The sequence below is a fragment of the Ahaetulla prasina genome, chromosome 8, assembly GCF_028640845.1.
Source record: "Ahaetulla prasina isolate Xishuangbanna chromosome 8, ASM2864084v1, whole genome shotgun sequence".
Taxonomy (NCBI): Eukaryota; Metazoa; Chordata; class Lepidosauria; order Squamata; family Colubridae; genus Ahaetulla; species Ahaetulla prasina.
In genome coordinates, this window is record NC_080546.1 from 93,423,703 (window position 1) to 93,443,965 (window position 20,263).

The following is a 20,263-nucleotide window of genomic DNA, read 5'->3' on the forward strand; positions in this document are numbered from 1 at the left end:
TCCTTGATCAGTTTCCACCCATTGCTTCTTGTTCTACCCTCAGGTGCTTTGGAGAACAGCCCGACTCCCTCTTCTTTGTGGCAACCCCTGAGATATTGGAAGACTGCTGTCATGTCTCCCCTAGTCCTTCTTTTCATTAAACTAGGCATACTGAGTTCCTGCAACCGTTCTTCATATGTTTTAGCCTCCAATCCCCTTATATATCAAGATATACTTGATCTTTCTTTCCAAGCTTCTTTATTGTCATGAAATTTTGGGAGAGCTTTCCTGGTGGCTGATAGACTTCCCAGTCCCAAAGTTGAGCTGCTTTATAGCAACAGTCCATTGGATTGAAACAACAACTGGAAAAGAGTAGGAGACTCACTTATCTCTAGAGACAGAGGAAGATAGCAGGAACTGAATAGTTCTTATTCTAGGATTATTCCCATGTAGATGGATAGGTTGATGTGATTGCAGGACCGCTTTAAGAAAGGATGTTAAAAGGCTGTCTTCAGATCTATATGAAGATTTTAAGAGATAATTGTAACTATGCAAAATACGAATGATAACTATAGAATCGTTAAGGATATTTTGGGGAATGAGGAAAAGACTATAGAAAATTATTTTTGATTTGGAATTTTTAAAAGAAATATTGTTATTTAAGATTTGTAATGATATTAGACAGTGATTTCTAGAGACAGAGGAAGATACAGGAACTGAATAGTCTTCATTTTAGGACTATTCCTATGTAGATGGATAGGTTGATGTGATTGCATGACCGCTCTAAGAAAGGATATTATTGACTGCCTTTAGATCTATACTAAATGTTCTAAAAAGAGAATTGTATCCAGGTAAAATATAGATGAAAACATTTTCCAGGATAAAGGGATGGAAAGAGGTTTAAAAAGAAAAGGGCTATCACAAAATTTGAAAAGGAGAAAGAAAATATTCGGTAAATGATGTAATGAGAGGATGAAATTTGAAATATGTTTGAGTACGTACCAGACTGATATCTTTTTCAACAAAGATTTGTATGTTTTATTTTGTTTTTTAAAAAAAAATTTAAAAATTGTTTTTTAAAAAAAGAGTAGGAGACTCTCTTCAGGAGACCTGTTGCTATTTCTCCTCCCAAAAGTACAATTTAAAGCATTTAAAGGAACCCCACAATTCCCAGACTTGGCTATGCAAATGAGCCTTGCTTACATTTCTGTTTGGTTCAATGAACGAGGAGACCTTCCAAAACATACATCAATTATAAATGAGCATTTGCATTTAGTTTATACGGTTCAGTGAATAATCGCTGCTACCTTCGCTGAGCCAATACGCTTAATGAAAAATAAACCCGGTTAGCATAGTTGTCCCCTTGGAAGTTACGTCTGTTCATTTTTTTCCCTTGAAATGCCTCTCTGTCTGATGATAAATAGCATGTCAGTTTAGATTCCGTAGAAGAAGAAATGGGGTGCAGTTTGGATAAATAGGTCTGAGTCACTTCTGCAACACGCATCCAGTATTTAAACCACGCGCAGCCAACATTTTAGGTTGAAAAGTATACAAAACTGTTTCTTCTTGATGTCCTCGTGATAGAAAAAGCTCCTTTTAAGAGAAGAAGATAAAGGCCCTGCCACATTAGGAGAAAGATTGATTAAACCGGCTAGGAGGCCGCAGCGATTCTTCCCTTGATCTTCAGTTTTTGTTTATTTATTTATTTTCTAGCCACATCAATGATCCCTGACATTTAATATCAATTGCAACATTTCTGCAGTAATTGTTCATATTGTTCAGGAAGACATGAGCTTTTCCATTTGAAGAGGTTTGTTCATGAGGGGGAAGCTGGGCCATTGTGTGTCCTTTTAAGGTCAAAGCCACAACCTCAGGCGGAACGAGGCAAACGTTGTGCAGTTGAGCTAACAGCCGTTGCTGATTCTCGTTGGTTTTTATGTCTGAGATGTAGAAGGCGAGCAAAGCCAAAATGGGAAAGTACACACGCTGAATTTTCACCTGCCCAACTGTGTTTGTAGATTCTGTACGGATTAACAGCGAGAGTGGCAGCAAGCAAATTAAATAAATAAGTAAATAAGTAAACAAATAAACAAAGATGGCTTCAGGGGTACCTGCAGGGTCTGGTGTAAAATACACACACACAAAAAAAACAGGTGAGATTTTATTGCACTGTTGTGGTCGCCATCTTGACTTTTTTTCTCCCGTATCCTGAGGACATACCAAGATCTAAGTAGCCAGGTGTGATCTAGACACGTTGGAGGGAGGATGTGTGTGGGAGAGGCACCTTTTCCACCCAAGCCTCTCTCATGTCGTAGACACACAGCTGTGTAGATCTGAGAAAAAAAACCAGCCCAGTGGAATTCAAATTTGCAAATAGCTCTATGAATGCAACACTTCAGTGTTAAAATCTTTGACCTGCCACATAAGAAAAAGCAAAGAACAATCTTCGATCGATCAGAATAGAGCTGGAAGAGACCTTGGAGGTCTTCTAGCCCATCCCTCCTGGTCAGTCAGGAGACCCTGTTCCATTTCAGACAAGCGGCTGTCCAGTCTCTTCTTAAAAACCTCAAGTGTTGGAGCACCCACAACTTCTGGAAGCAAAGCTGTTCCACGGATTAATTGTTTTTCATTTCTCCTCAATTCCAGGTTGCCTCTCTCCTTGGTGAGTTTCCATCCATTGTTTCTTGTCCTGCCTTCTGGTGCTTTGGAAAATAAGTGGACCCCCTCCTCTTTGGGGCAACCCCTCAAATACTGGAAGACTGCTATCGTGTCACCCCTAGACCTTCTTTAGAAGCAAACTAGAAGGCCCCCTTCTGTGGTTAGAAGCAATTTTGAAGGACTCAGGGCAGTGGTGGGTTTCAATTTTTTTTACTACTGGTTCTGTGGGCGTGGCTTGGTGGGCATGGCAGGGGAAGGATACTGCAAAATCCCCATTTCCTCCCAATCAGCTGTGAATTGGGAGGCAGAGAATAGATGGGGGCGGGGCCAATCAGAATTTTTACTACCGGTTCTCCGAACTACTCAAAATTTCCGCTAAAGGTTCTCCAGAACTGGTCAGAACCTGCTGAAACCCACCTCTGACTAAAGGGCCTTAGTTCTTCTGGATTGGTTCTAACCACAGAAACAATCTCAGTGTGATCATACAGTAGTTGCTTTTAAATCAAACTTTGTGTTTAGAATATTCATTTGTAATATTATTAATTTCCAAGATGGGAAGCTGCTCGTGAGCCCTTCTTGAAAAACTTGGTTTGAGGCAAACAAAAACCAAACACTGCCAAGCTGTATTTCTCAGAAACACTGAAACAATTACTCTGGAATTAAATGAAAGCTAGGATTTTTAATTTATCCTTCAAGGTTGAGTAAACGGTGGCACAATAAAGCCAGGATGATTGTGTCCCTGAGAGGTTCTTTTGTGTCTATTACAATTGTTGTCTTTCCAAATTCTTTCTTTTGCAACCAGAGCAATTTCAGGCCCAGCTTTCCCAGGGTGCACAGAATCCCTCTGCCAACACATCTGTCCCTAGTTTTGTTATTTAAAGTGGTTGCATCCTCGCCTTTAAATATTGTGCCAGAATGAGGGGCTCAAGGAATGTCACCGAAATATTTGTTCCCACCTAATTCTGGAAGCCCTTCAGAAACACTCCCGGTGTGAGTTGTATTGGCAGAGAAGAAAATGGAAGATTCATAGTGTTCTGAAGGCCAAATCTGGCTTTCGGCATTCATATTTTCCTGTGAGATAGACTGAGACAGAAAGATCATTGACCGTAATTACAATTTATTCAGAATATTTTGATGAAAGGGAATCCTCTCATCCAAAGAGGTGGGGTGTAAATTTTAAGGTCTTGATAAGGAAGAAGGTTATTTGGAGTTCCAGAAGAGACAAACCAAGTATCAATCAATAGAACAAGGTTTCTCTTATCAGGAGACATTTTCCAGACATCCCATCCTGTAACTTACATTTTCATTTTAGGGATGTTAGAAGCAATCAATCAATCAATCAATCAATCAATCAATCCAGTCTGTTTCAGTCTGGTTTGAAAACCTCATTTGAAAGAGAGAAAAATAAGTCACATTAAAATAAAAAAAGTAAGTATGTTAGTTAGCAAATATAACAATACTATGAAATCCACGTTTTTGGTACTACAAAGTCCATCTTGTGTGATCCTTAATTCAGTCTTTTTGAAAGTTTTTAAGCTAGGAACCTTAACAATGCAGTGAGAGACGAGATGGTCCATGCAGCCCTGATATTCAACTTGGGTTTCACAATGTTTATCCATGGAACTAGCTATAATCCACGATTCTTACATTTCACAAAAGCAGCAACAATATTGTGAGTAGCCTTTTTGTATATGGAATATTATTTGCATAAAATAATCGATTTATCTCACATAGATTCAAGCCATTCTGAGGAATATACTATATATGTTAAAGATGCTATATTATGACAGCACGATATGATTTTAAACCAAGAAAATGTACCATTCGGATATCTCTGAATAAGTCAGATGAGGGAAAGACACCAATGTTAGATACTGAATAAGGGTTAAAGGAGATAACAGAATTTAAGAAGCCTGGATCAGGTGAGAAACATCAGATCCACATCTGAAGATCCAATTAAACCTGATTTATTACTTATCAGCCTATGCATAGCAGGGGTGGGTTTCAATTTATTTTACTACCAGTTCTGTGGGTGTGGCTTGATGGGTGTGGCATGGCTTGGTGGGTGTGGCTTGGCTTGGCGTGGCTTGGTGAGCGTGGCAGGGGAAGAATCCTGCAAAATCCCCATTTCCTCCCAATCAGATGGGACTCAGGGGGCGGAGAATAGATGGGGACGGGGCCAGTCAGAATTTTTACTACCGGTTCTCCGAACTACTCAAAATTTCCGCTACTGGTTCTCCAGAACTGGTCAGAACCTGCTGAAGTTCACCTCTGATGCATAGGAATCTTTTTTTAAAAAAGAAATTTTATTTTTCCACAACAAAAAAAAACCCCAAAACATTCACATCAAACAATTTCAATATGCTGAAGGGGTGTTTACATATCTTCTTGTGCAATCTCAAGATAAACATCTCTTTCATAAATATATCTTTGTTTTTCAAACATATTTTCCCATCTAGCCAGTTATAGAATAAGTCCCATATTTTATAATATTGGTTGTCTTCTTGATCTCTAGTTTCAAATGTCAATTTACTCATCTCTGCACATTCCATCATCTTCCTAATTATTTCATCTTGCAAGGGTAATTTCTCATTTTTCTCACAATCCTAGCTGCTGTAATAATATTCACAATCAAATATTTTACGTCTCTAGTGTATATCTCAGGGATAATTCCCAACAGAAAGACTTCTGGCTTAAACTCTATGTGTTTTTTAATCATTTTCTCCAACCATGTGTGTATCTTAGTCCAATATCTTTTCGCTTCAATGCATGGCCACCACATCTGGTAGTATGATCCAGGTGCCTGATGATACTTTCAACATTTTTCGGATTGAGGAATCTTAACTAATGATTAGCAGCAGCTTGGAGTTAGATAACAGTAGAATACAAAGGAGGCTGGACTTAAGTTTGCTTATGGCTACAGTAGGGATTCTAGGCTTATTGCTCTTTTGACACCACCACTACTCCTGGATCTGCTACTCCTTCTCTCACAGCCTGCCCAAATTTCCCTCAAAGAGGCCAGAGTCAAAGTGAGGTTGAATTTCTTTCTTACACCTTTGTCCTAACAATTCCTCTATTTCCTTGTTGAGGTTATTTCTGCATTCCTCTTTCTTTGTATCTGTTACTTTAAAAAAAAAAAATCCTCCTATAATGGATTGTAGACCAAATCTTCTTTCTCGAGTGTCTCTTTCGGCAAAGAAAAGACAGCAGGCAGAAGACCAATTTTGTGATCCCGTAAGAGGATTAAGAATTCGGTAACAAAGGAGAAGCTTCATCTTTGCTGCATTTTAACTGACTCTGCAAAATATGACAAACCCCCCCCCCAAAAAAAAATATAATTCTTAGCCACAGACTAGAGAAGGAAGAGCTGGTAGATTGCATGAAGTGACTACGATGCTGTTGTGGCCCAAGCCCAAGTAGGTAGTAGGAAACTCAGTCTGTGAAAAAACAAACAAACTTTATTCAAACAGCTGAGAAATACTTCATTCCCATCATCATTCAACTGAAATTGAAACAAATTCCTCCCAACACAAATTCCTCAGTCCTATCGCAAACCTTGGTCCAATTAGGCAAACTGCCAAAGACCTTTCTTGGCAAACGTTCAGAAGTCAGAAAAATAAATGCAAGACGTAGACGAAGCAGAAGACGAAGCTACCAATGTTGTTTTCTGACAAAGAGCCCAAACGTTGTTGCTGGTCTTTTAAGCCTTATGGGAGGGGCCAATCATCTCTTGGCCCTACTCCCGAGTCGTCCTCTTTGCTTGAGCTGCTCTTGCCTTCTGGCAGCTCTTCTCATGCATGCATTAGGAACAGGCTCCTCCTGTTCCTCTGTCTCACTACTATCAGCCTCTGGAGGCTCTGGAGTCCGCACCTCTCTCCCCGATGGCCCTGGCCCCACCTCAGCCTCATCGCTATCCGACTCCATTGCCAGCTCCGCAGGCTGCTGGCAGGTGCCAGGTTTTGTCCCCCAGCTGTAAGCCATACAATTACCTACACATTACATACCTGTATGTATGTATGCATGCATGTATGTACTTAGTATCTTTATTTTTAATATTGAACATTACAAATAATATTCTGGGACTCTCGCAATTGGAGGGAGCTTCCATGAGTGCATGAGAAAATATTGTTTACAGGTTCCTAACCGAGGATTGAACTGACATTGTTAGTTTAAATTCAGTGATGATTAAACCTCTTTTTTTCCATGTCATACCAATTAGGCAACATGTTTTGAGAGCCAAGGAAACACAGTAATAAGCCATTCCATTCAGGGATCTTGGATGTTTTTTTTTTAAAAAATCGTATTTTATTTACTTTCTGCTGCTTTGGTTTAAGCTGACAAATGTACAGTGATCGCATCTGTTTGTCTGGAAAATATTGAAGGTAATTAATTATTTTGGCCTTTGAAAAAGTTGTCCATTCTATCTGCTGCTTCCTTTCTATAAACCAGGCTTGGTTCTTCCTCCCATAACTGCGTCTGTAGGAGGTGTTTTCATACCGTTAGTAATATTGCTAATTAATGGAGCAGTTGAAGAAAACGATAGAAATAGATAGTTGAGTTCAGACATACACAGCCCAATAGATGTTGATTTGCCAATTTTTAGATATTTTTGGCAAAAATCGGTCCTGAATCATGGCTATATTTTGGAAAAAAGGCAAACTGAAGGCAAGTTTGCATGGGAACCATAAGCTCTTCTTGCTTCTGCCTCCTGCAAGCTGGACTGAAAATTTTGACTCTGGTTAGAAGGTCCACTCAGGGTTCCTGAATCCTAGTCTTGTATTGAGAACTGGGATGAGTCCCAAAGGTGCTTTTTTTCAAGAGGTGACTGAAATTTCTGGGGGGTTTTGGGGTTTTTTTGAAAACCAAGAAGCTTCTTCATCCAAGAAGCTTCTTCAGCTCTGACTGGATGGTGGGGAATGGAAGTTGAAGAAGCTACTTGGATGAGAAGCGAAACATTTTCCAAGAAAAACTGGAAAGTCCAGTTGCCTGACTTTGAAAAAAGCACCTTTGGGACAACCATGGCCTGGATGATGTAGAATCTCCACAGACATGTAACTCTCGAGATACACCTTGTCGGTTTCTTAGCCTGGTCTACCTTACAGGCTTTCTTTGGCCTTTCCCTAACATGTAAGGTGAAGAGCTTTGGAGCTAATCGGTGGAGAATGAAAGAAATGCTCAGTAGAAGACACTCTACTGTGTATATCTCACTTAGCAAATGTTTTACTGGACAACCTCAATTGTGGTTGTAAGTTGAAGGTTATTTGTAGTCATTGTGCACTTTTTGTTTTCAAATGTGTAAACGCCGTGGCTGCGAGACACGTTTTTGCTTCTGGATAATGCTGTTGAATCCACCAGCCCCGTTTGCATGTTTGGGAGCAAACCTTGGTAGTCATGGAGCTAAGGACAAGAACTGAAAGACATCTGCTTAATTAAAAAGAAAAGAACAAGCCCTGAAAGGAAAACCTGACATGGCCTGTTAATATTGTTACACACACACACACAAACTCGTTTAACTTGTGCGGTGCGCAATTAGGATGCTAGCCATCTGGTAGAGATTGTGGAAGCGCTACAACACACAGCCTTATCGCGAAGTTCTTATGAACCGTATTAGTGAGTATCTTGCACAAAGGAGCTTGATGGATGATAACAATTCAGAGAAAATTAGATTTTTGTGGCAGTAGGAAAACATGAAGCTGGAAGGAGAAGACGTCCAAATTGATACCAACGGTTTTTTCCCTCTCCTCAGGCCACTCCCTTTTTTTTCTCTTGATCTGTAAAGAATATAATTTTAATATAAGAACATGCATATAATCCTCCAGAGAAGCACATGTGGTTCTTATTTAACTGAGATAGAAAGTGAAAGGAAGCAGGAGTCCCTCTTTCCTTATCCCCCACCATTTTTATTTTTATTTTTGGGAGTGAAGAGTTGTCAAGAATTCCTCTATTTATTGGCATATAATTCTTCATTGCATCTTTTGTTCCACGCTTTTTTCCTAATGGAGAAGAAGAAGCCATGCCAAGGAGCCAAGGGAACACTGGGGGTGTGATTGGGAAGCTTCCTGCTCATCTGCAAAGCCCATTCTAATTCCAACATCTCGGATCCAGGAGGTTGTAGCTAAGACAAAATGGAATTACCATCATAATAATTGAAAATGGTCCATCCACCCACCCACCCCCAGGAGAGAAGAAGCTAAAACACCCCCTTGCCCAACCAATATGGCAGACAAATTCATGTTTACTTTTCCACCTCTGAAAACAGATCATTCCACTCGAACCAAAATTATCTTGAGTTTATCATCTGATGATTCATGGTGACTCCATGGGGTTCCTCGTAGCAAAAGTGGATTTACCGTTTTCTAAACATCTCAGCCTAGTCTATAGTCCTGGTGTTTCCTAGAAAAATCCCATCCAGATATTATTCAAGCTTAAACCTGATTAGTACCTGAGCCCACAAGTCAAGCTCACCTCCTGGTGACTTTGTATGTTCGTGCAGCTTCCTTCTCAACAAACCAGAATTTGTCAAGGTCTTTTCTTGGAGTAGAGTATATATGTAGCTCTCCAATAGATAATTCTGGAAATATATTCGTTTCTTTGTTTGCTTAATTGGTTTGGAAGCTGCCTGACTCTCAAATAACTCTGGGTGGCATGTACAAGGACAAAAAAGAAATAAAACAGAAAAAAAGAATCAAAATCCCTGGGATTTTGTTTTATGGAATAACAAAGTTGGAAGGGACCTTGGAGGTCTTCTAGTCCAACCCCCCTGCCCAAGCCGGAGACCCTACCTAGACCATTCTGGACAACTGCTGGTCAACTAATCAAACCCTTGTTGTTTGAGATGTTTGTCAGACGTTCATAAGGTGGAAATTCTGTTTTACTCCCTGTGTTGGTTGCATTTTGTGTGACGGATGGTGTTGATGGCTGGATTGTGGGGGCTTCTTTGGAAAAGGGTGATTCTTGCAGTTGGTTTTTGGTGATTTGGTTGCTAAGGAGATGCTCTAGATTTTCTAGGTGTCAATTGCTTCCTGTGTGATGAAATGGTATGGGTGTTAATCACCGTGTAAGGAGCTAATGCTCTGAAGTTTGAGTTTTGGTTTTATCAACCCATAAATCGGATCTAAGCTCATGTGGGTTAGGCCCATCTCAGCAGCAGGATGAGATTTCTAGGCAAGGGTCTTGGAGTTTTAGATTTGGCTCGGGCTGAGCTGCTCATCTTTTACCTGTAGAGGTTGTGACCATAGTTGTCTGTGTAGAGAGTTAGATCAATGCAGTTGCATCATGACTTTTGCAAGCTACTTGGTGTTTGTGAATACACAGCTAGTCCTCGACTTAATAGTTTATTTAGTCACTTAACAAACGTTTCACTTCAACGGAAATTTTGGGCTCTATTGTGGTCGTAAGTCGAGGACTAACTATCTTTTTGGATATCTGCAGAAAAAGAGGAGAACAGATCCCCCCCCCCTACTTTTTGCTTTCCATGTTATTCCTGTTTCTGTGATTTGTCTGCTGAGAACGTTATTGATCTGGTTGCCTGTTTTTTTGTAAGGATTTGCTTCATTGGGCCGTTGAAGAGTTCTTTTGATTTGGGTGTCTTTTGTGCTCTGCTCACGTTGACTTCAGCATGGCCTCTGTTGTTTGGGGAGGCTTGTAATAGTTTTGTCACTCCTCACTGCTTTTATTTGTTCTTTCATAGATAAGATGGTTTTATTGCTTTTGGCATCGTTTCTTTGTTATACTTCTTCATTTATTCCAGAGATGTTTTATGTACACTGAGAGCGTATGCACCAAGACAAATTCCTTGTGTGTCCAATCACACTTGACCAATAAAAACTTCTATTCTATTCTATTCTATTCTATTCTATTCTATTCTATTCTACTCTACTCTACTCTACTCTACTCTACTCTTATTCTATTCTATTCTATTCTATTCTACTGTATTTCTATTTCTCCTTCCACTTATGACTGTATCTTTATTGCTTGTATCCTTACGATTTATATTGATATTGATTGTTTCCTGATTGCTTATTTGTACCCTATGGCTATCATTAAGTGTTGTACCTTATGATTATTGATGAACGTATCTTTTCTTTTATGTACACTGAGAGCATATGCACCAAGACAAATTCCTTGTGTGCCCAATCACATTTGGTCAATAAAGAATTCTATTCTGTTCTGTTCTGTTCTGTTCTGTTCTGTTCTATGCTATGCTATGCTATGCTATTCTATTCTATTCTATTCTATTCTATTCTATTCTTTTCAGTTCTACTCTACTCTACTCTATTCTATAAATACAGGAATAGTTTCATATCAGCACAGCTTGGGTATAATTTTCCATACACGATAAACTGTGATAGGGCATATTTTATTAGTCTGATTTCTCATGTAAACAAGGTCAATGAGACAAGACAGAACTTGTTGGAATGCAAGGCTTCGCTAGAAGCTGAAATCTGTTTAAAAATAGTTGCCACAAAAATGAACAAAGATACAGAAGCTGAACGTAAAGCACTCCAGCTACAAAACTGAAATGTTGGTGAAAACATGATTTATTTTATAACATAATTTTTTTTAAAACTTGATCTAAAATGTGGAGAGTAAAAAAAAGGCAGTATAAAAAGTGGAAAAATCATTGCATCTGGTTGACTGGAGAATGTCACAGACTCGTTTTTGAGGGGTCTCGGTAACATCATCAGTGCTAGAAAGGAGTGGGGCTACATAAGCCAAACCCAACTCCTTCGTCTCTAGTTGATGTTGCCTAGTTGGGTAATGAGACGTATGCAAGAAAACAAGCAAACTCAGAGACCACCAAGGACCCCACAGTTTTCGTCCTCCTCCTCCTCCTCCTCCTCTCTGCAAATCCCACCCCCTTTATTTATTTATTTATTTATTTATTATTTATTTATTAATTTGATTTCTATACCGCCCTTCTCCCAAAGGACTCAGGGCGGTTTACAGCTAGAAAAAAAACACAATTATACATATAATATAAAATTTTAAAAATCTATTAAAAAACTAATTCAATTTGGCTGAATTAAAACTTAAAAAACAGTAATAAAACTATAATAAACCCCAATTAAAATTACTATTACTTCAAGCAGTAGAACAAAACCTTCTTGCACTGATTATGTTATCTAGTTTGAGTCATGTAACATATGCAAGAAAACAGTAGAGTACGTAGAGATTCTACTTTGTAAGTAGAGATTAGACAGCCGTTTGTCTGAAATGATACAGGTTTTCTTGCTTGAGCAGGGGTTGGACTAGAAGACCTCCAAGGTCCCTTCCAATTCTGTTATTCCGTTATTCTAACAATGTTCTGCTTTAATTTAACATTAAACAGAAACATTCGCAGCAATGTCAGATTTAAGTGCTAACAATTAAAGGAAGGGAACGTTTAATCAATCTGATTGCTGTTGTTGATATGTTGTTTTTGTTTGGAAACCATTCAGGGATATATGATATATAAATCAGATAGGAAGAGCTGAAATGAATATACACAAATGTGCCGTTATACGAATTAATGTTGACAGTTCTGTGTTCATCTTCAGATCAAGAGTGATAGTTTTAAATATTTAGGATTATCCATCACAAAGGTTCCAGCACTGAATGAAATCTATAGACCAGGCAAACAGATACTCGGATCCAGATACATATTTGAAGGGGTGTGTATGTGCACACACACACACAAATATCTATACCTCCATCTGTTTCATCGATCTCCTGATAAGAAAGGGGGCTAAGCGTGGGAAAAGTGTTCCTTATTAATATAGAAGCAAAAAGGGGATTAGAAAGTTCATGATTTTTTATTTTGGTTATTCAGTGAATATACTGTAGGTCAGGGGTCTCCAACCTTGGCAACTTTAAGACTTGCGGACTTCAGCTCTCAGAATTCGTCAGCCAGCTGTGAATTCTGGGAGTTGAAGTCCACAAGTCTTAAAGTGGCCAAGGTTGGAGACCCCTGTTGTAGGTAGCCCTTGACTTACAACAGTTCATTTAGTCTCCTTTCAAAGTTACAACAGCACTGAAAAATGACTTATGACCGTTTTTCACACGTATGACCACTGCAGCATCCCCATGATTTACATTTGGATGCATAAGACACGTATGACTCATATTTATGACGGTCACAATGTCCTGTGGTCGCATGATTCCCTTTTGCGACCCCCCCCCCCGGTTGATTTAACAACCGGGTTACTAATTTAACGACTGCAGCGATTCATTCAACATCAGTGGCATGAAAAGTCGAAAAATGGGGCAAATCTCTCTTAAGAAAGGTTAGGGTTAGGGTTAGGGTTACACTATCACTACACTATCATGCTAAGTTGCATTGTAGTTTGAAACTGCTGTGGGGAAATGGTCCTTCTTTGTTTGTAGTAGCTTCTCACATCTATCACAATAGCTAATATCCAACCATTTCTGAACAGGGATCAAAATTCATCTAAAGAAAGATACTTATCCCTCAGTTCTTGGCAAAGCTTGATGTATATTTCTGTGAGTTAGAAGAGTGATTTCAAGGCTGTGAAAACAACCTTGAAGGACTATCCATTGTTAACGGCTACTATAAAGCAGAGAACATTGTATGAAATAAAAAGAGCAAAGTGACAATGCAGAACTAAATCACATTTTTCACACCAAGTCCAGTTTGTGGTTTTTCCTTTCTTCTGTTAGAAAGTCGACTGTTCCGTTATTGTACCCTTTGAATTTTTGAAACAATAGTTTTGAAAACCCAACAAAGAAATTATTGTAATGATAGATGAGTTTTCTACGTGGATAGGTTAGATGGGCAGATAAATAGATAGTATGAAAAGTTTAAAAGGGAACATAAAATGAACACGAATTAATACCACATAAATAGAACAAAGAAAGACAAAGGAAAAAAAACGCAAAAAGAATAAAAAGAAGTAGAAAGAGGCTTCTGATTTCCTTTGCAGCAAATTAAAGTTTGATTCCAAAATTATCTCTTACTCTCTGATTGCAAAAATACCCTCATTTTTCTATTATCCATTTTTTTCCTAATGATTCAAAACAGAACTCGTAACTACACTTTTCTCTTAATTCATGCAAAAACTTCATAAGCGGTTGCCAATCAGCCATAAATGCCGATGCTGCCTTTCTCTAATCAAAGAAGTTAATTTAGCCATCTCTGCTAATTCCACCAATCTTTCTTTCCATTTTGGAAAACCGGTTCAAACTTTTCCAGTTTTGCTCATAGAATAATCTCATTGCAGTTGTCACACGTTAAAAGCAAGTTCCCTGACTTTTCTGCCTGGATGGAAAGATTTCCTGGAATACAATTCCTGACTGTATTTTGTACAATGTGAGTACAGTGTAATATATTTTCACATATTCAGATATCATAAAAAATATGTAAAACAGAAAAAAAATAAGAATACGGTTATTCAGTATTTCTGCTTTAGTCCAGTCTGAAAGCTTGATTCTCAGAAAAGGAGGAAATTCTTGAAAAATTCCTTGTTAGGTTGAATGAGTAAAAACACTGCAAAAAGAAAATCTCTATATATAGAAGTGAAAACTACTCATGCATTAATCACAAAATCTCCAGAACTGTAAAGCCTACAAACTTGAAGATTTGCCACCTATGTGTCGTGTCCCACTCCTCCGCTGACGGCCGGGTCAGGGAAATCCGAATCAGGTGTGCCTCTGCAGCTCTGCCAAAGTCCTAGCAAAGTTCTCAAGGCAGGCAGGAGACCAGAAAGTAACTTCAGCAAGATAAGGTAGACTTTGCCTGACTCAGAGAATGCCAGAAAGCAGATCCTTTATATAGGCCATGAGGTATGGCTCCATGACTCAGCACTTATCCAGGCCTGCCCCTCCCTTCCTTCTGTTGACGCCGCCTATCAATTCTCCTGAAGCGAGGGTCACTCCAGTCTGCAGCTGTTGGTAATTGACCTTCCTCAGGCTCACATGCTGTGAGGGGGAGGGGTCTAGTTGCTCCGTTTGCCTGGGCATGGAGCCAGGGCTGGGGGCTGGAGGCACTTCTTCTTCCTCGGCCTGTCTGGGCATGGAGCCAGGGCTGGGGCCGGGAGGCATGCTAGGACATTCCTCAGCATTCGGAAGCAGATAAAACGGGCCCGGCTGCGGGGAAAGCGGACGAGGCACAACACTATGTTCCTCTTGGCTTCTAGGTGCTCACTAAGAAAGGATTTTTCGAAATTACCATCAGAGCATTAGTATTTCCTATATTATTATTAACACGCTCTGATGCTAAGGAGTTCTACTTCCTCTCCCCACCTGAAAAGAAATCTGTTCCATATAACACAAGCAGAGGAGAGAAGTTTCACTTTCAGTTTTACGTTCACAGCAGCAAGCAGCTTTACTACAGAACAGTTGAGCTAAACCACACCCAGCCTCCTTGCTCACACAGCAAATACTGTTTGAGTTTCCAACCACCCCTCAACTCTCTTACACACTGACAAGATCCTAGACAGATGAATATTGATGGATGTTGCAGGCTGGGGCATTCTACTCCCCTTCCCACTCTGTTCCAACTGCCAGTTGCATTATATTAACACACTCTGATGCTACGGAGTTACACATTCTACATTAAGTTTCAGGCTGCAAGTGTCAATTTATCAAGCCCGAGCACATAGTTTCGTAGCAAAGCACGGGCGTCCAGCTAGTAAAAGATATAAAGATGCCCAGATAGTAGTCATTTATTTTGTAGTTGGGAATGCTTCACGTTTTGATAGCCAAATCTGGCCCTGGGTTTTGCCTGGGATTACCTTCCCAATAAGGAACCAAGTTGGAAGATCATTTAAAAGCAGTTTATTGAGGGTCATTGGGAGCTGGACTGTTGGGTGTGTGTGTCTTGCATGGCTTGGTTGAGGGTCGGTGCCGTTACTGGTTGTTTGTGTGGTTGTTTTGGATTCTGAAAGGTTCGTTGGTCAATGTGTCTGCTGATGGAATGGCTTGTGGAGTGCCAGGCTTCGGTGGACTCCCCAGCATGGCTGCTGGTAGCATGGCCAATGATTTTTGTCTTGCTCCAGTCAAACTGGTGCGGTTCGGTGTCGGTGTGGGTAGAAATTAAGGATTTGGGATCATGGCTTTTGATGGCCAGCCAGTGTTTGTGGATCCTGGTTTTTAATTGATGTGATCTTTGTCCCACGTAGAATTGGTTGCAATGACTAACAGATTAACAGAATTGGAAGAGACCTTGTAGATCATCTAGTCCAACCCCCCACCCAAGCGGGAGACCCAATTCTGACAGATGGCTGTCCAGTCTCTTCTTGAAAGCTTCCAGTGATGAAGCTCCCACAACATCTGAAGGCAACTTCTGGTCCATTGGTGGATTGTTCTCACTCAGAAAATTTCTCCTTATTTCCAGGTTGAGTCTCTCCTTGATCAGTTTCCATCCATTATTCCTTGTCTGGCCTTCAGGTGTTTTAGAAAATAGGTTGACTTAGTGGTGAAATCTGAACCGGTTTACTGCCGGTTTGCTGGCTGCGCATGCGTGCTGCATGCCAAACGCATGTTGCTTGTGTGTGTGCACAGTGTGTACTACACACCAACTGTGCGGTGTGCATGCAGTGTACACCAAAAGGAGGCATGGGGTAAGTAGAGAAGATTGCAGACTGTAAGCATACATTGCTAACAATTTACATCAGAATATAATTATCTACAGACAAGGCATTGCAAAACATTTCAGTAGCAAATCTTCCAGGAGTAACATAACAGTGATGTGTTTATGACCGGGGCAAACTATAAGGTGAACTTTTGATATTAGTCTTGCCATTCAGACGTCAAGCTGACATTTGAAATCATTGGTTCTTGTATTATTTTGGCCATAAATCAAACAGGGCAATGCTTTAGGAATGTCTAATCTTCACGAAAAACATTATGGCACCTCATTTTGGTTGTTTATCCCTTTTGCTTAAATTATTTCCTAAACAGTTAACGAAAAATAGACTCATCAGGAGGGTAAGAATGAAGGTTTCATTGCGGAGTGCCTCAGGCGAAGTGGTTTCTTGTACTAGGCCTTTTAAAATAACTAGCAAAGTCAAACATACCTTCCTGGTCTTCAGGATGTCACCTGCTAACCACTGTGGATCTTTGAGTAAATACTCTATGTCAGGGGTGAAATCTACTTATCTTTCTTACCGGCTCGGAAGTGCGCATCTGCGCATGCGCAGAAGGTAAAAAACACATTACTTTTTGATTAAAACCAGGAATTAATGACACCTGGACGGGTGGGCGGAGTTTTGCTCCGCCATCGCTACCGGATCGCCGAACCATCGGCCACGATCGCTACCGGATTGCGCGATCCAGTTTGAACCGGGAGCATTTCACCCCTGCTCTACATATATTTAATTGCATTAACAAAGATTGCTGTTTCTCTGTACTTAATGACAATCCAGTCTAGTTGTGCTCCTGAATATATTGATTTTAAATGCCGCCCTTACCCAGACAAATAGGTTCCTACCTTTGCTCTGTCTGCAGCTGCCCTTCTGTTCTCTTCTCTAAAGAGATACTAATCTTGTTTGTATTTTTTCTTTTTTGATAGCCACTTCGAAGGCCTGAATGTATTCAATGAGTAACGCAATCATGAGCAACAAGCATTTTTTGCAACACGAGAAAATGCTGGAAACAGTTCATCTGATCCCTCTAGTTCCGATTTTCTCTGCAATCATCCTTCTTCTAGCCACTGAATATGTTTTCCATTCTAGGCATGTATTCAATTGAATTCTTCTTGTTTATTTATTAGAGCATTTACCCAATTCCATCACTCTCCATTCTGGGCAGCATACAATATTAAAACAAAACAGTGTGAAACTGTATAAAAGCAGAGAAAAATAATGCAGTCTCGAACAGATCCATCATTCCACAAGGAAACTACCCCACAGTCGAGCCCAAGCCCTGGGGGGATATCCAGATTTTAAGGGCTCTTTTAAATATGGCTGGATGGAGGGGCCTGGAAGTCCCTGATGGACTGTGGGAGCCACACCATCCATCAGATAACTAAGCCCCAGGAAAGAACTGTGGGAAGACATATCCATCCGGTCCAGTTCCAAGCTGGGAGAAAGACACTGGAAACATGGAGGCTGATTGGAAAGATGGTTTATTGATGAAGCGGAACCACATGTGGTTCTGGGCAGAATTGAGAGGGGGGGGGCTTATGCTTGTTTTGTATTTGAACTTCCTGTTCCTGTGGAAGAACATGTCCTTTAATATTCTATTGGCTGTTGTCAGATTCCTATGGGGTTCATGTAGGGGTCATAGCTGGCTCTATAGGCAAAAGAGGGAATGCAAATCCTAGGTGTTTGAGCTCATTTGCTTTTGTTTGTTGCTTACCTGAGTTTCTGTGACTTTGAAATTTGGACTGCTCTGGGATGTTGCAATGAAGGGGCTTGTGTTCTGAAAGGGAGTTGGGCAATTCCTACCGTGGCTAATGGCTTTCATCCTGTTTTGGATCTTGAGGAAGGGGGCTGCTTCTAATCCTACCATTCAGACTTTGCTGCAGGGAGTTTCAAAATATCCTGTCTTGAATGGATTTCTGCTTGCAGTATTTGCTTTGCTATGAATAGAGCTATCTAGATACTTGTCTTCCTCTTTCAATAAGCTCTTTATCTCTAAAGTGCTGGCATCTGCTGTGGGCTATTAAGGAAAGTGGGGGATGCTTTCTGCCTCTAAAAAAACATGTTTATCCATTTCTCCCTTTGGAGAAATACAATATTCTGCCTTTTTTTAAATATTTCCCAAAATATTTCATTCTTCTAAGAGGCGGGTGGGCGTTGACTTTCTACAGAACTTATAAGTAATAACCAGAACCTTCTTCCCTGTGAGGCATCGTTCATCAAGATACAACTCCTTGATTAGCTGTGTATGACAGCAGAACCTAAACGCAACGTTGGTCCGATTTATGAAAACGTGCAAACGATTTAAAACAAAACGCAAGGAGAGAGGCAATGTGGTGCGATTGAGGAGAAGGGTAGTAATGTGTCATGTGTCGTACAGATAAATCCTTGGCTTATGACCAAATGATTTGAGTCCCAAATCTCAGTTCTTAACTGAGTTCTCCTGCTTTGTGCAGCTCTTGTGTGTGTCTTTGTAGCTCTTCTGGGTCTTTGAGATGAGAATAACATCATTTGCTTATCTTAAGTGATTTAAATAGGTGCCATTGATTTTTTTTTTATTCCAGCTTTTGCCCAGTCCAGTTTGCAAAATACTTCTTCAAGGCAAGCTGAGAAAAGGATGTATCGCCATGCCGTATACCTCATTTTATGTTGATTTCCACTTTGAGATCATTAAGGCAAATTGTCGCCGTTGTATTTTCATATATTGATTGCAGTAAGTTTATGTAAGGAGTGCCTTGAAATCATTATAATCAGTAAACAGATACACGTCAGTAATTCCACTCTGTAGGTGCAGAGACGAATGCAGCTAAGGAACAGGTGGAAATGAAAGCATAGACGGATGAAAACCAACTCAGGCAGAAATTCTTGAATTAAGGTAATCTCAGCATTTCGGCTTAGTTCTAAATCAAAAAGTGCTTAGAATTTTTTAATGCCGAGAAATAACAACACACTTGTCCTAAACATGTTTTTCTGTTTCCAGTAGAGAATAAATGAAAAGTAAAAACACAGAGAGCTTTTATGATAATGAAGGGACATAATAATAATAGAACAGGTCGAATTAGTGGGCCATAATTGTAGAGCCAGTAGAGTTGGTTTGACTTGCTGTTTTGCTTCTGTAAGAATTGCTTTGCTAAGAATTGGAATTGCCTCTGCCATTTGCTAAGAGCCAGTGATCTGACTTCTGCTGTCTTGTTTTTTTGTACAACTCTGTGCCTGGTGGATATCTCAAGAAGCGGGGTATGTCATGGTTCAACAGGGTTACATCGGGGAAATACCTGTGTTGCTAAGCACTCAGCCACCCTGTTCCTTGCTGCACAGCCAATGCAGGGCTACAAGGAAGGGATAGGTCAGGGGGACAGAACTGGGTACTAAGATGATGTCTCTGAAGTATAAAAGGACATCATATCTTCCCCAAGGTGTGGCTATTCTTTACATGCATTGTATCTGTATGTTCTGGATATAGTTTCACCCAGCATTTTGTTTTGGCCAAAAATAAAATCTGCTTCTTTTTGCAAGCCTCGTCTTGAATCTCTCTCTCTTTAGCATCTCTGTAGTTCGGAGAAACTTCTGGGACCTTACAATGGAATGGCGATTTAAAATCAGGAGCCTACTTTTCTGTTTCATATTGTATTTAGTCTGTCTAGAGGCTTATTATATTTTCTTTGGTTTCTCTTGAAAATGATTCTGCTGAAGGTTTTTTTTGTTTTTGTTTTAAAATAGTTTTGCTTCGTTTTGTTTCGGAACAACATGATTTTGCCATCTAGGAGCAGAGAAAATTTATTTTCAGCTCTGAAGGAGATTGGAGAAATAAAATTATGTTGGAGTTACTTTGTGGGGCGTAACCTGGAGACATATGGGATTTCCACTGCATTACTTGTCCTGAGTATAATATATCCCTAGATGCTTTTTAAAAATAATTTAGGGTGAAGGTCCAGATATTTTTCCACCTGGCTGAAATCCATCAGTTATTCATAGGTCTGACATCTGGCAGATACACCTGCCTTATAGATGAATGTCCCACTTATATATGCTCTGATTTGCAAATT

At 39.9% G+C, this 20,263-nt stretch overlaps 1 protein-coding gene across 6 annotated transcripts in view; it reads left to right on the plus strand.

Annotated features, from left to right (window-relative positions):
• KCNIP4 (potassium voltage-gated channel interacting protein 4) overlaps nt 1-20,263 on the plus strand; it is a 390,676-nt gene that overhangs the window by 315,660 nt on the left and 54,753 nt on the right. Inside the window, exon 2 of one of the 6 annotated variants that reach the window (XM_058192112.1) lies at nt 17,147-17,313. The exons of the other annotated variants lie outside the window; for them this stretch is intronic. Coding sequence (XP_058048095.1) covers nt 17,294-17,313 — 20 coding nt within the window. The 5' untranslated portion in view covers nt 17,147-17,293. The remainder of the gene's footprint in view (nt 1-17,146; nt 17,314-20,263) is intronic. 6 annotated transcript variants of the gene reach the window in all.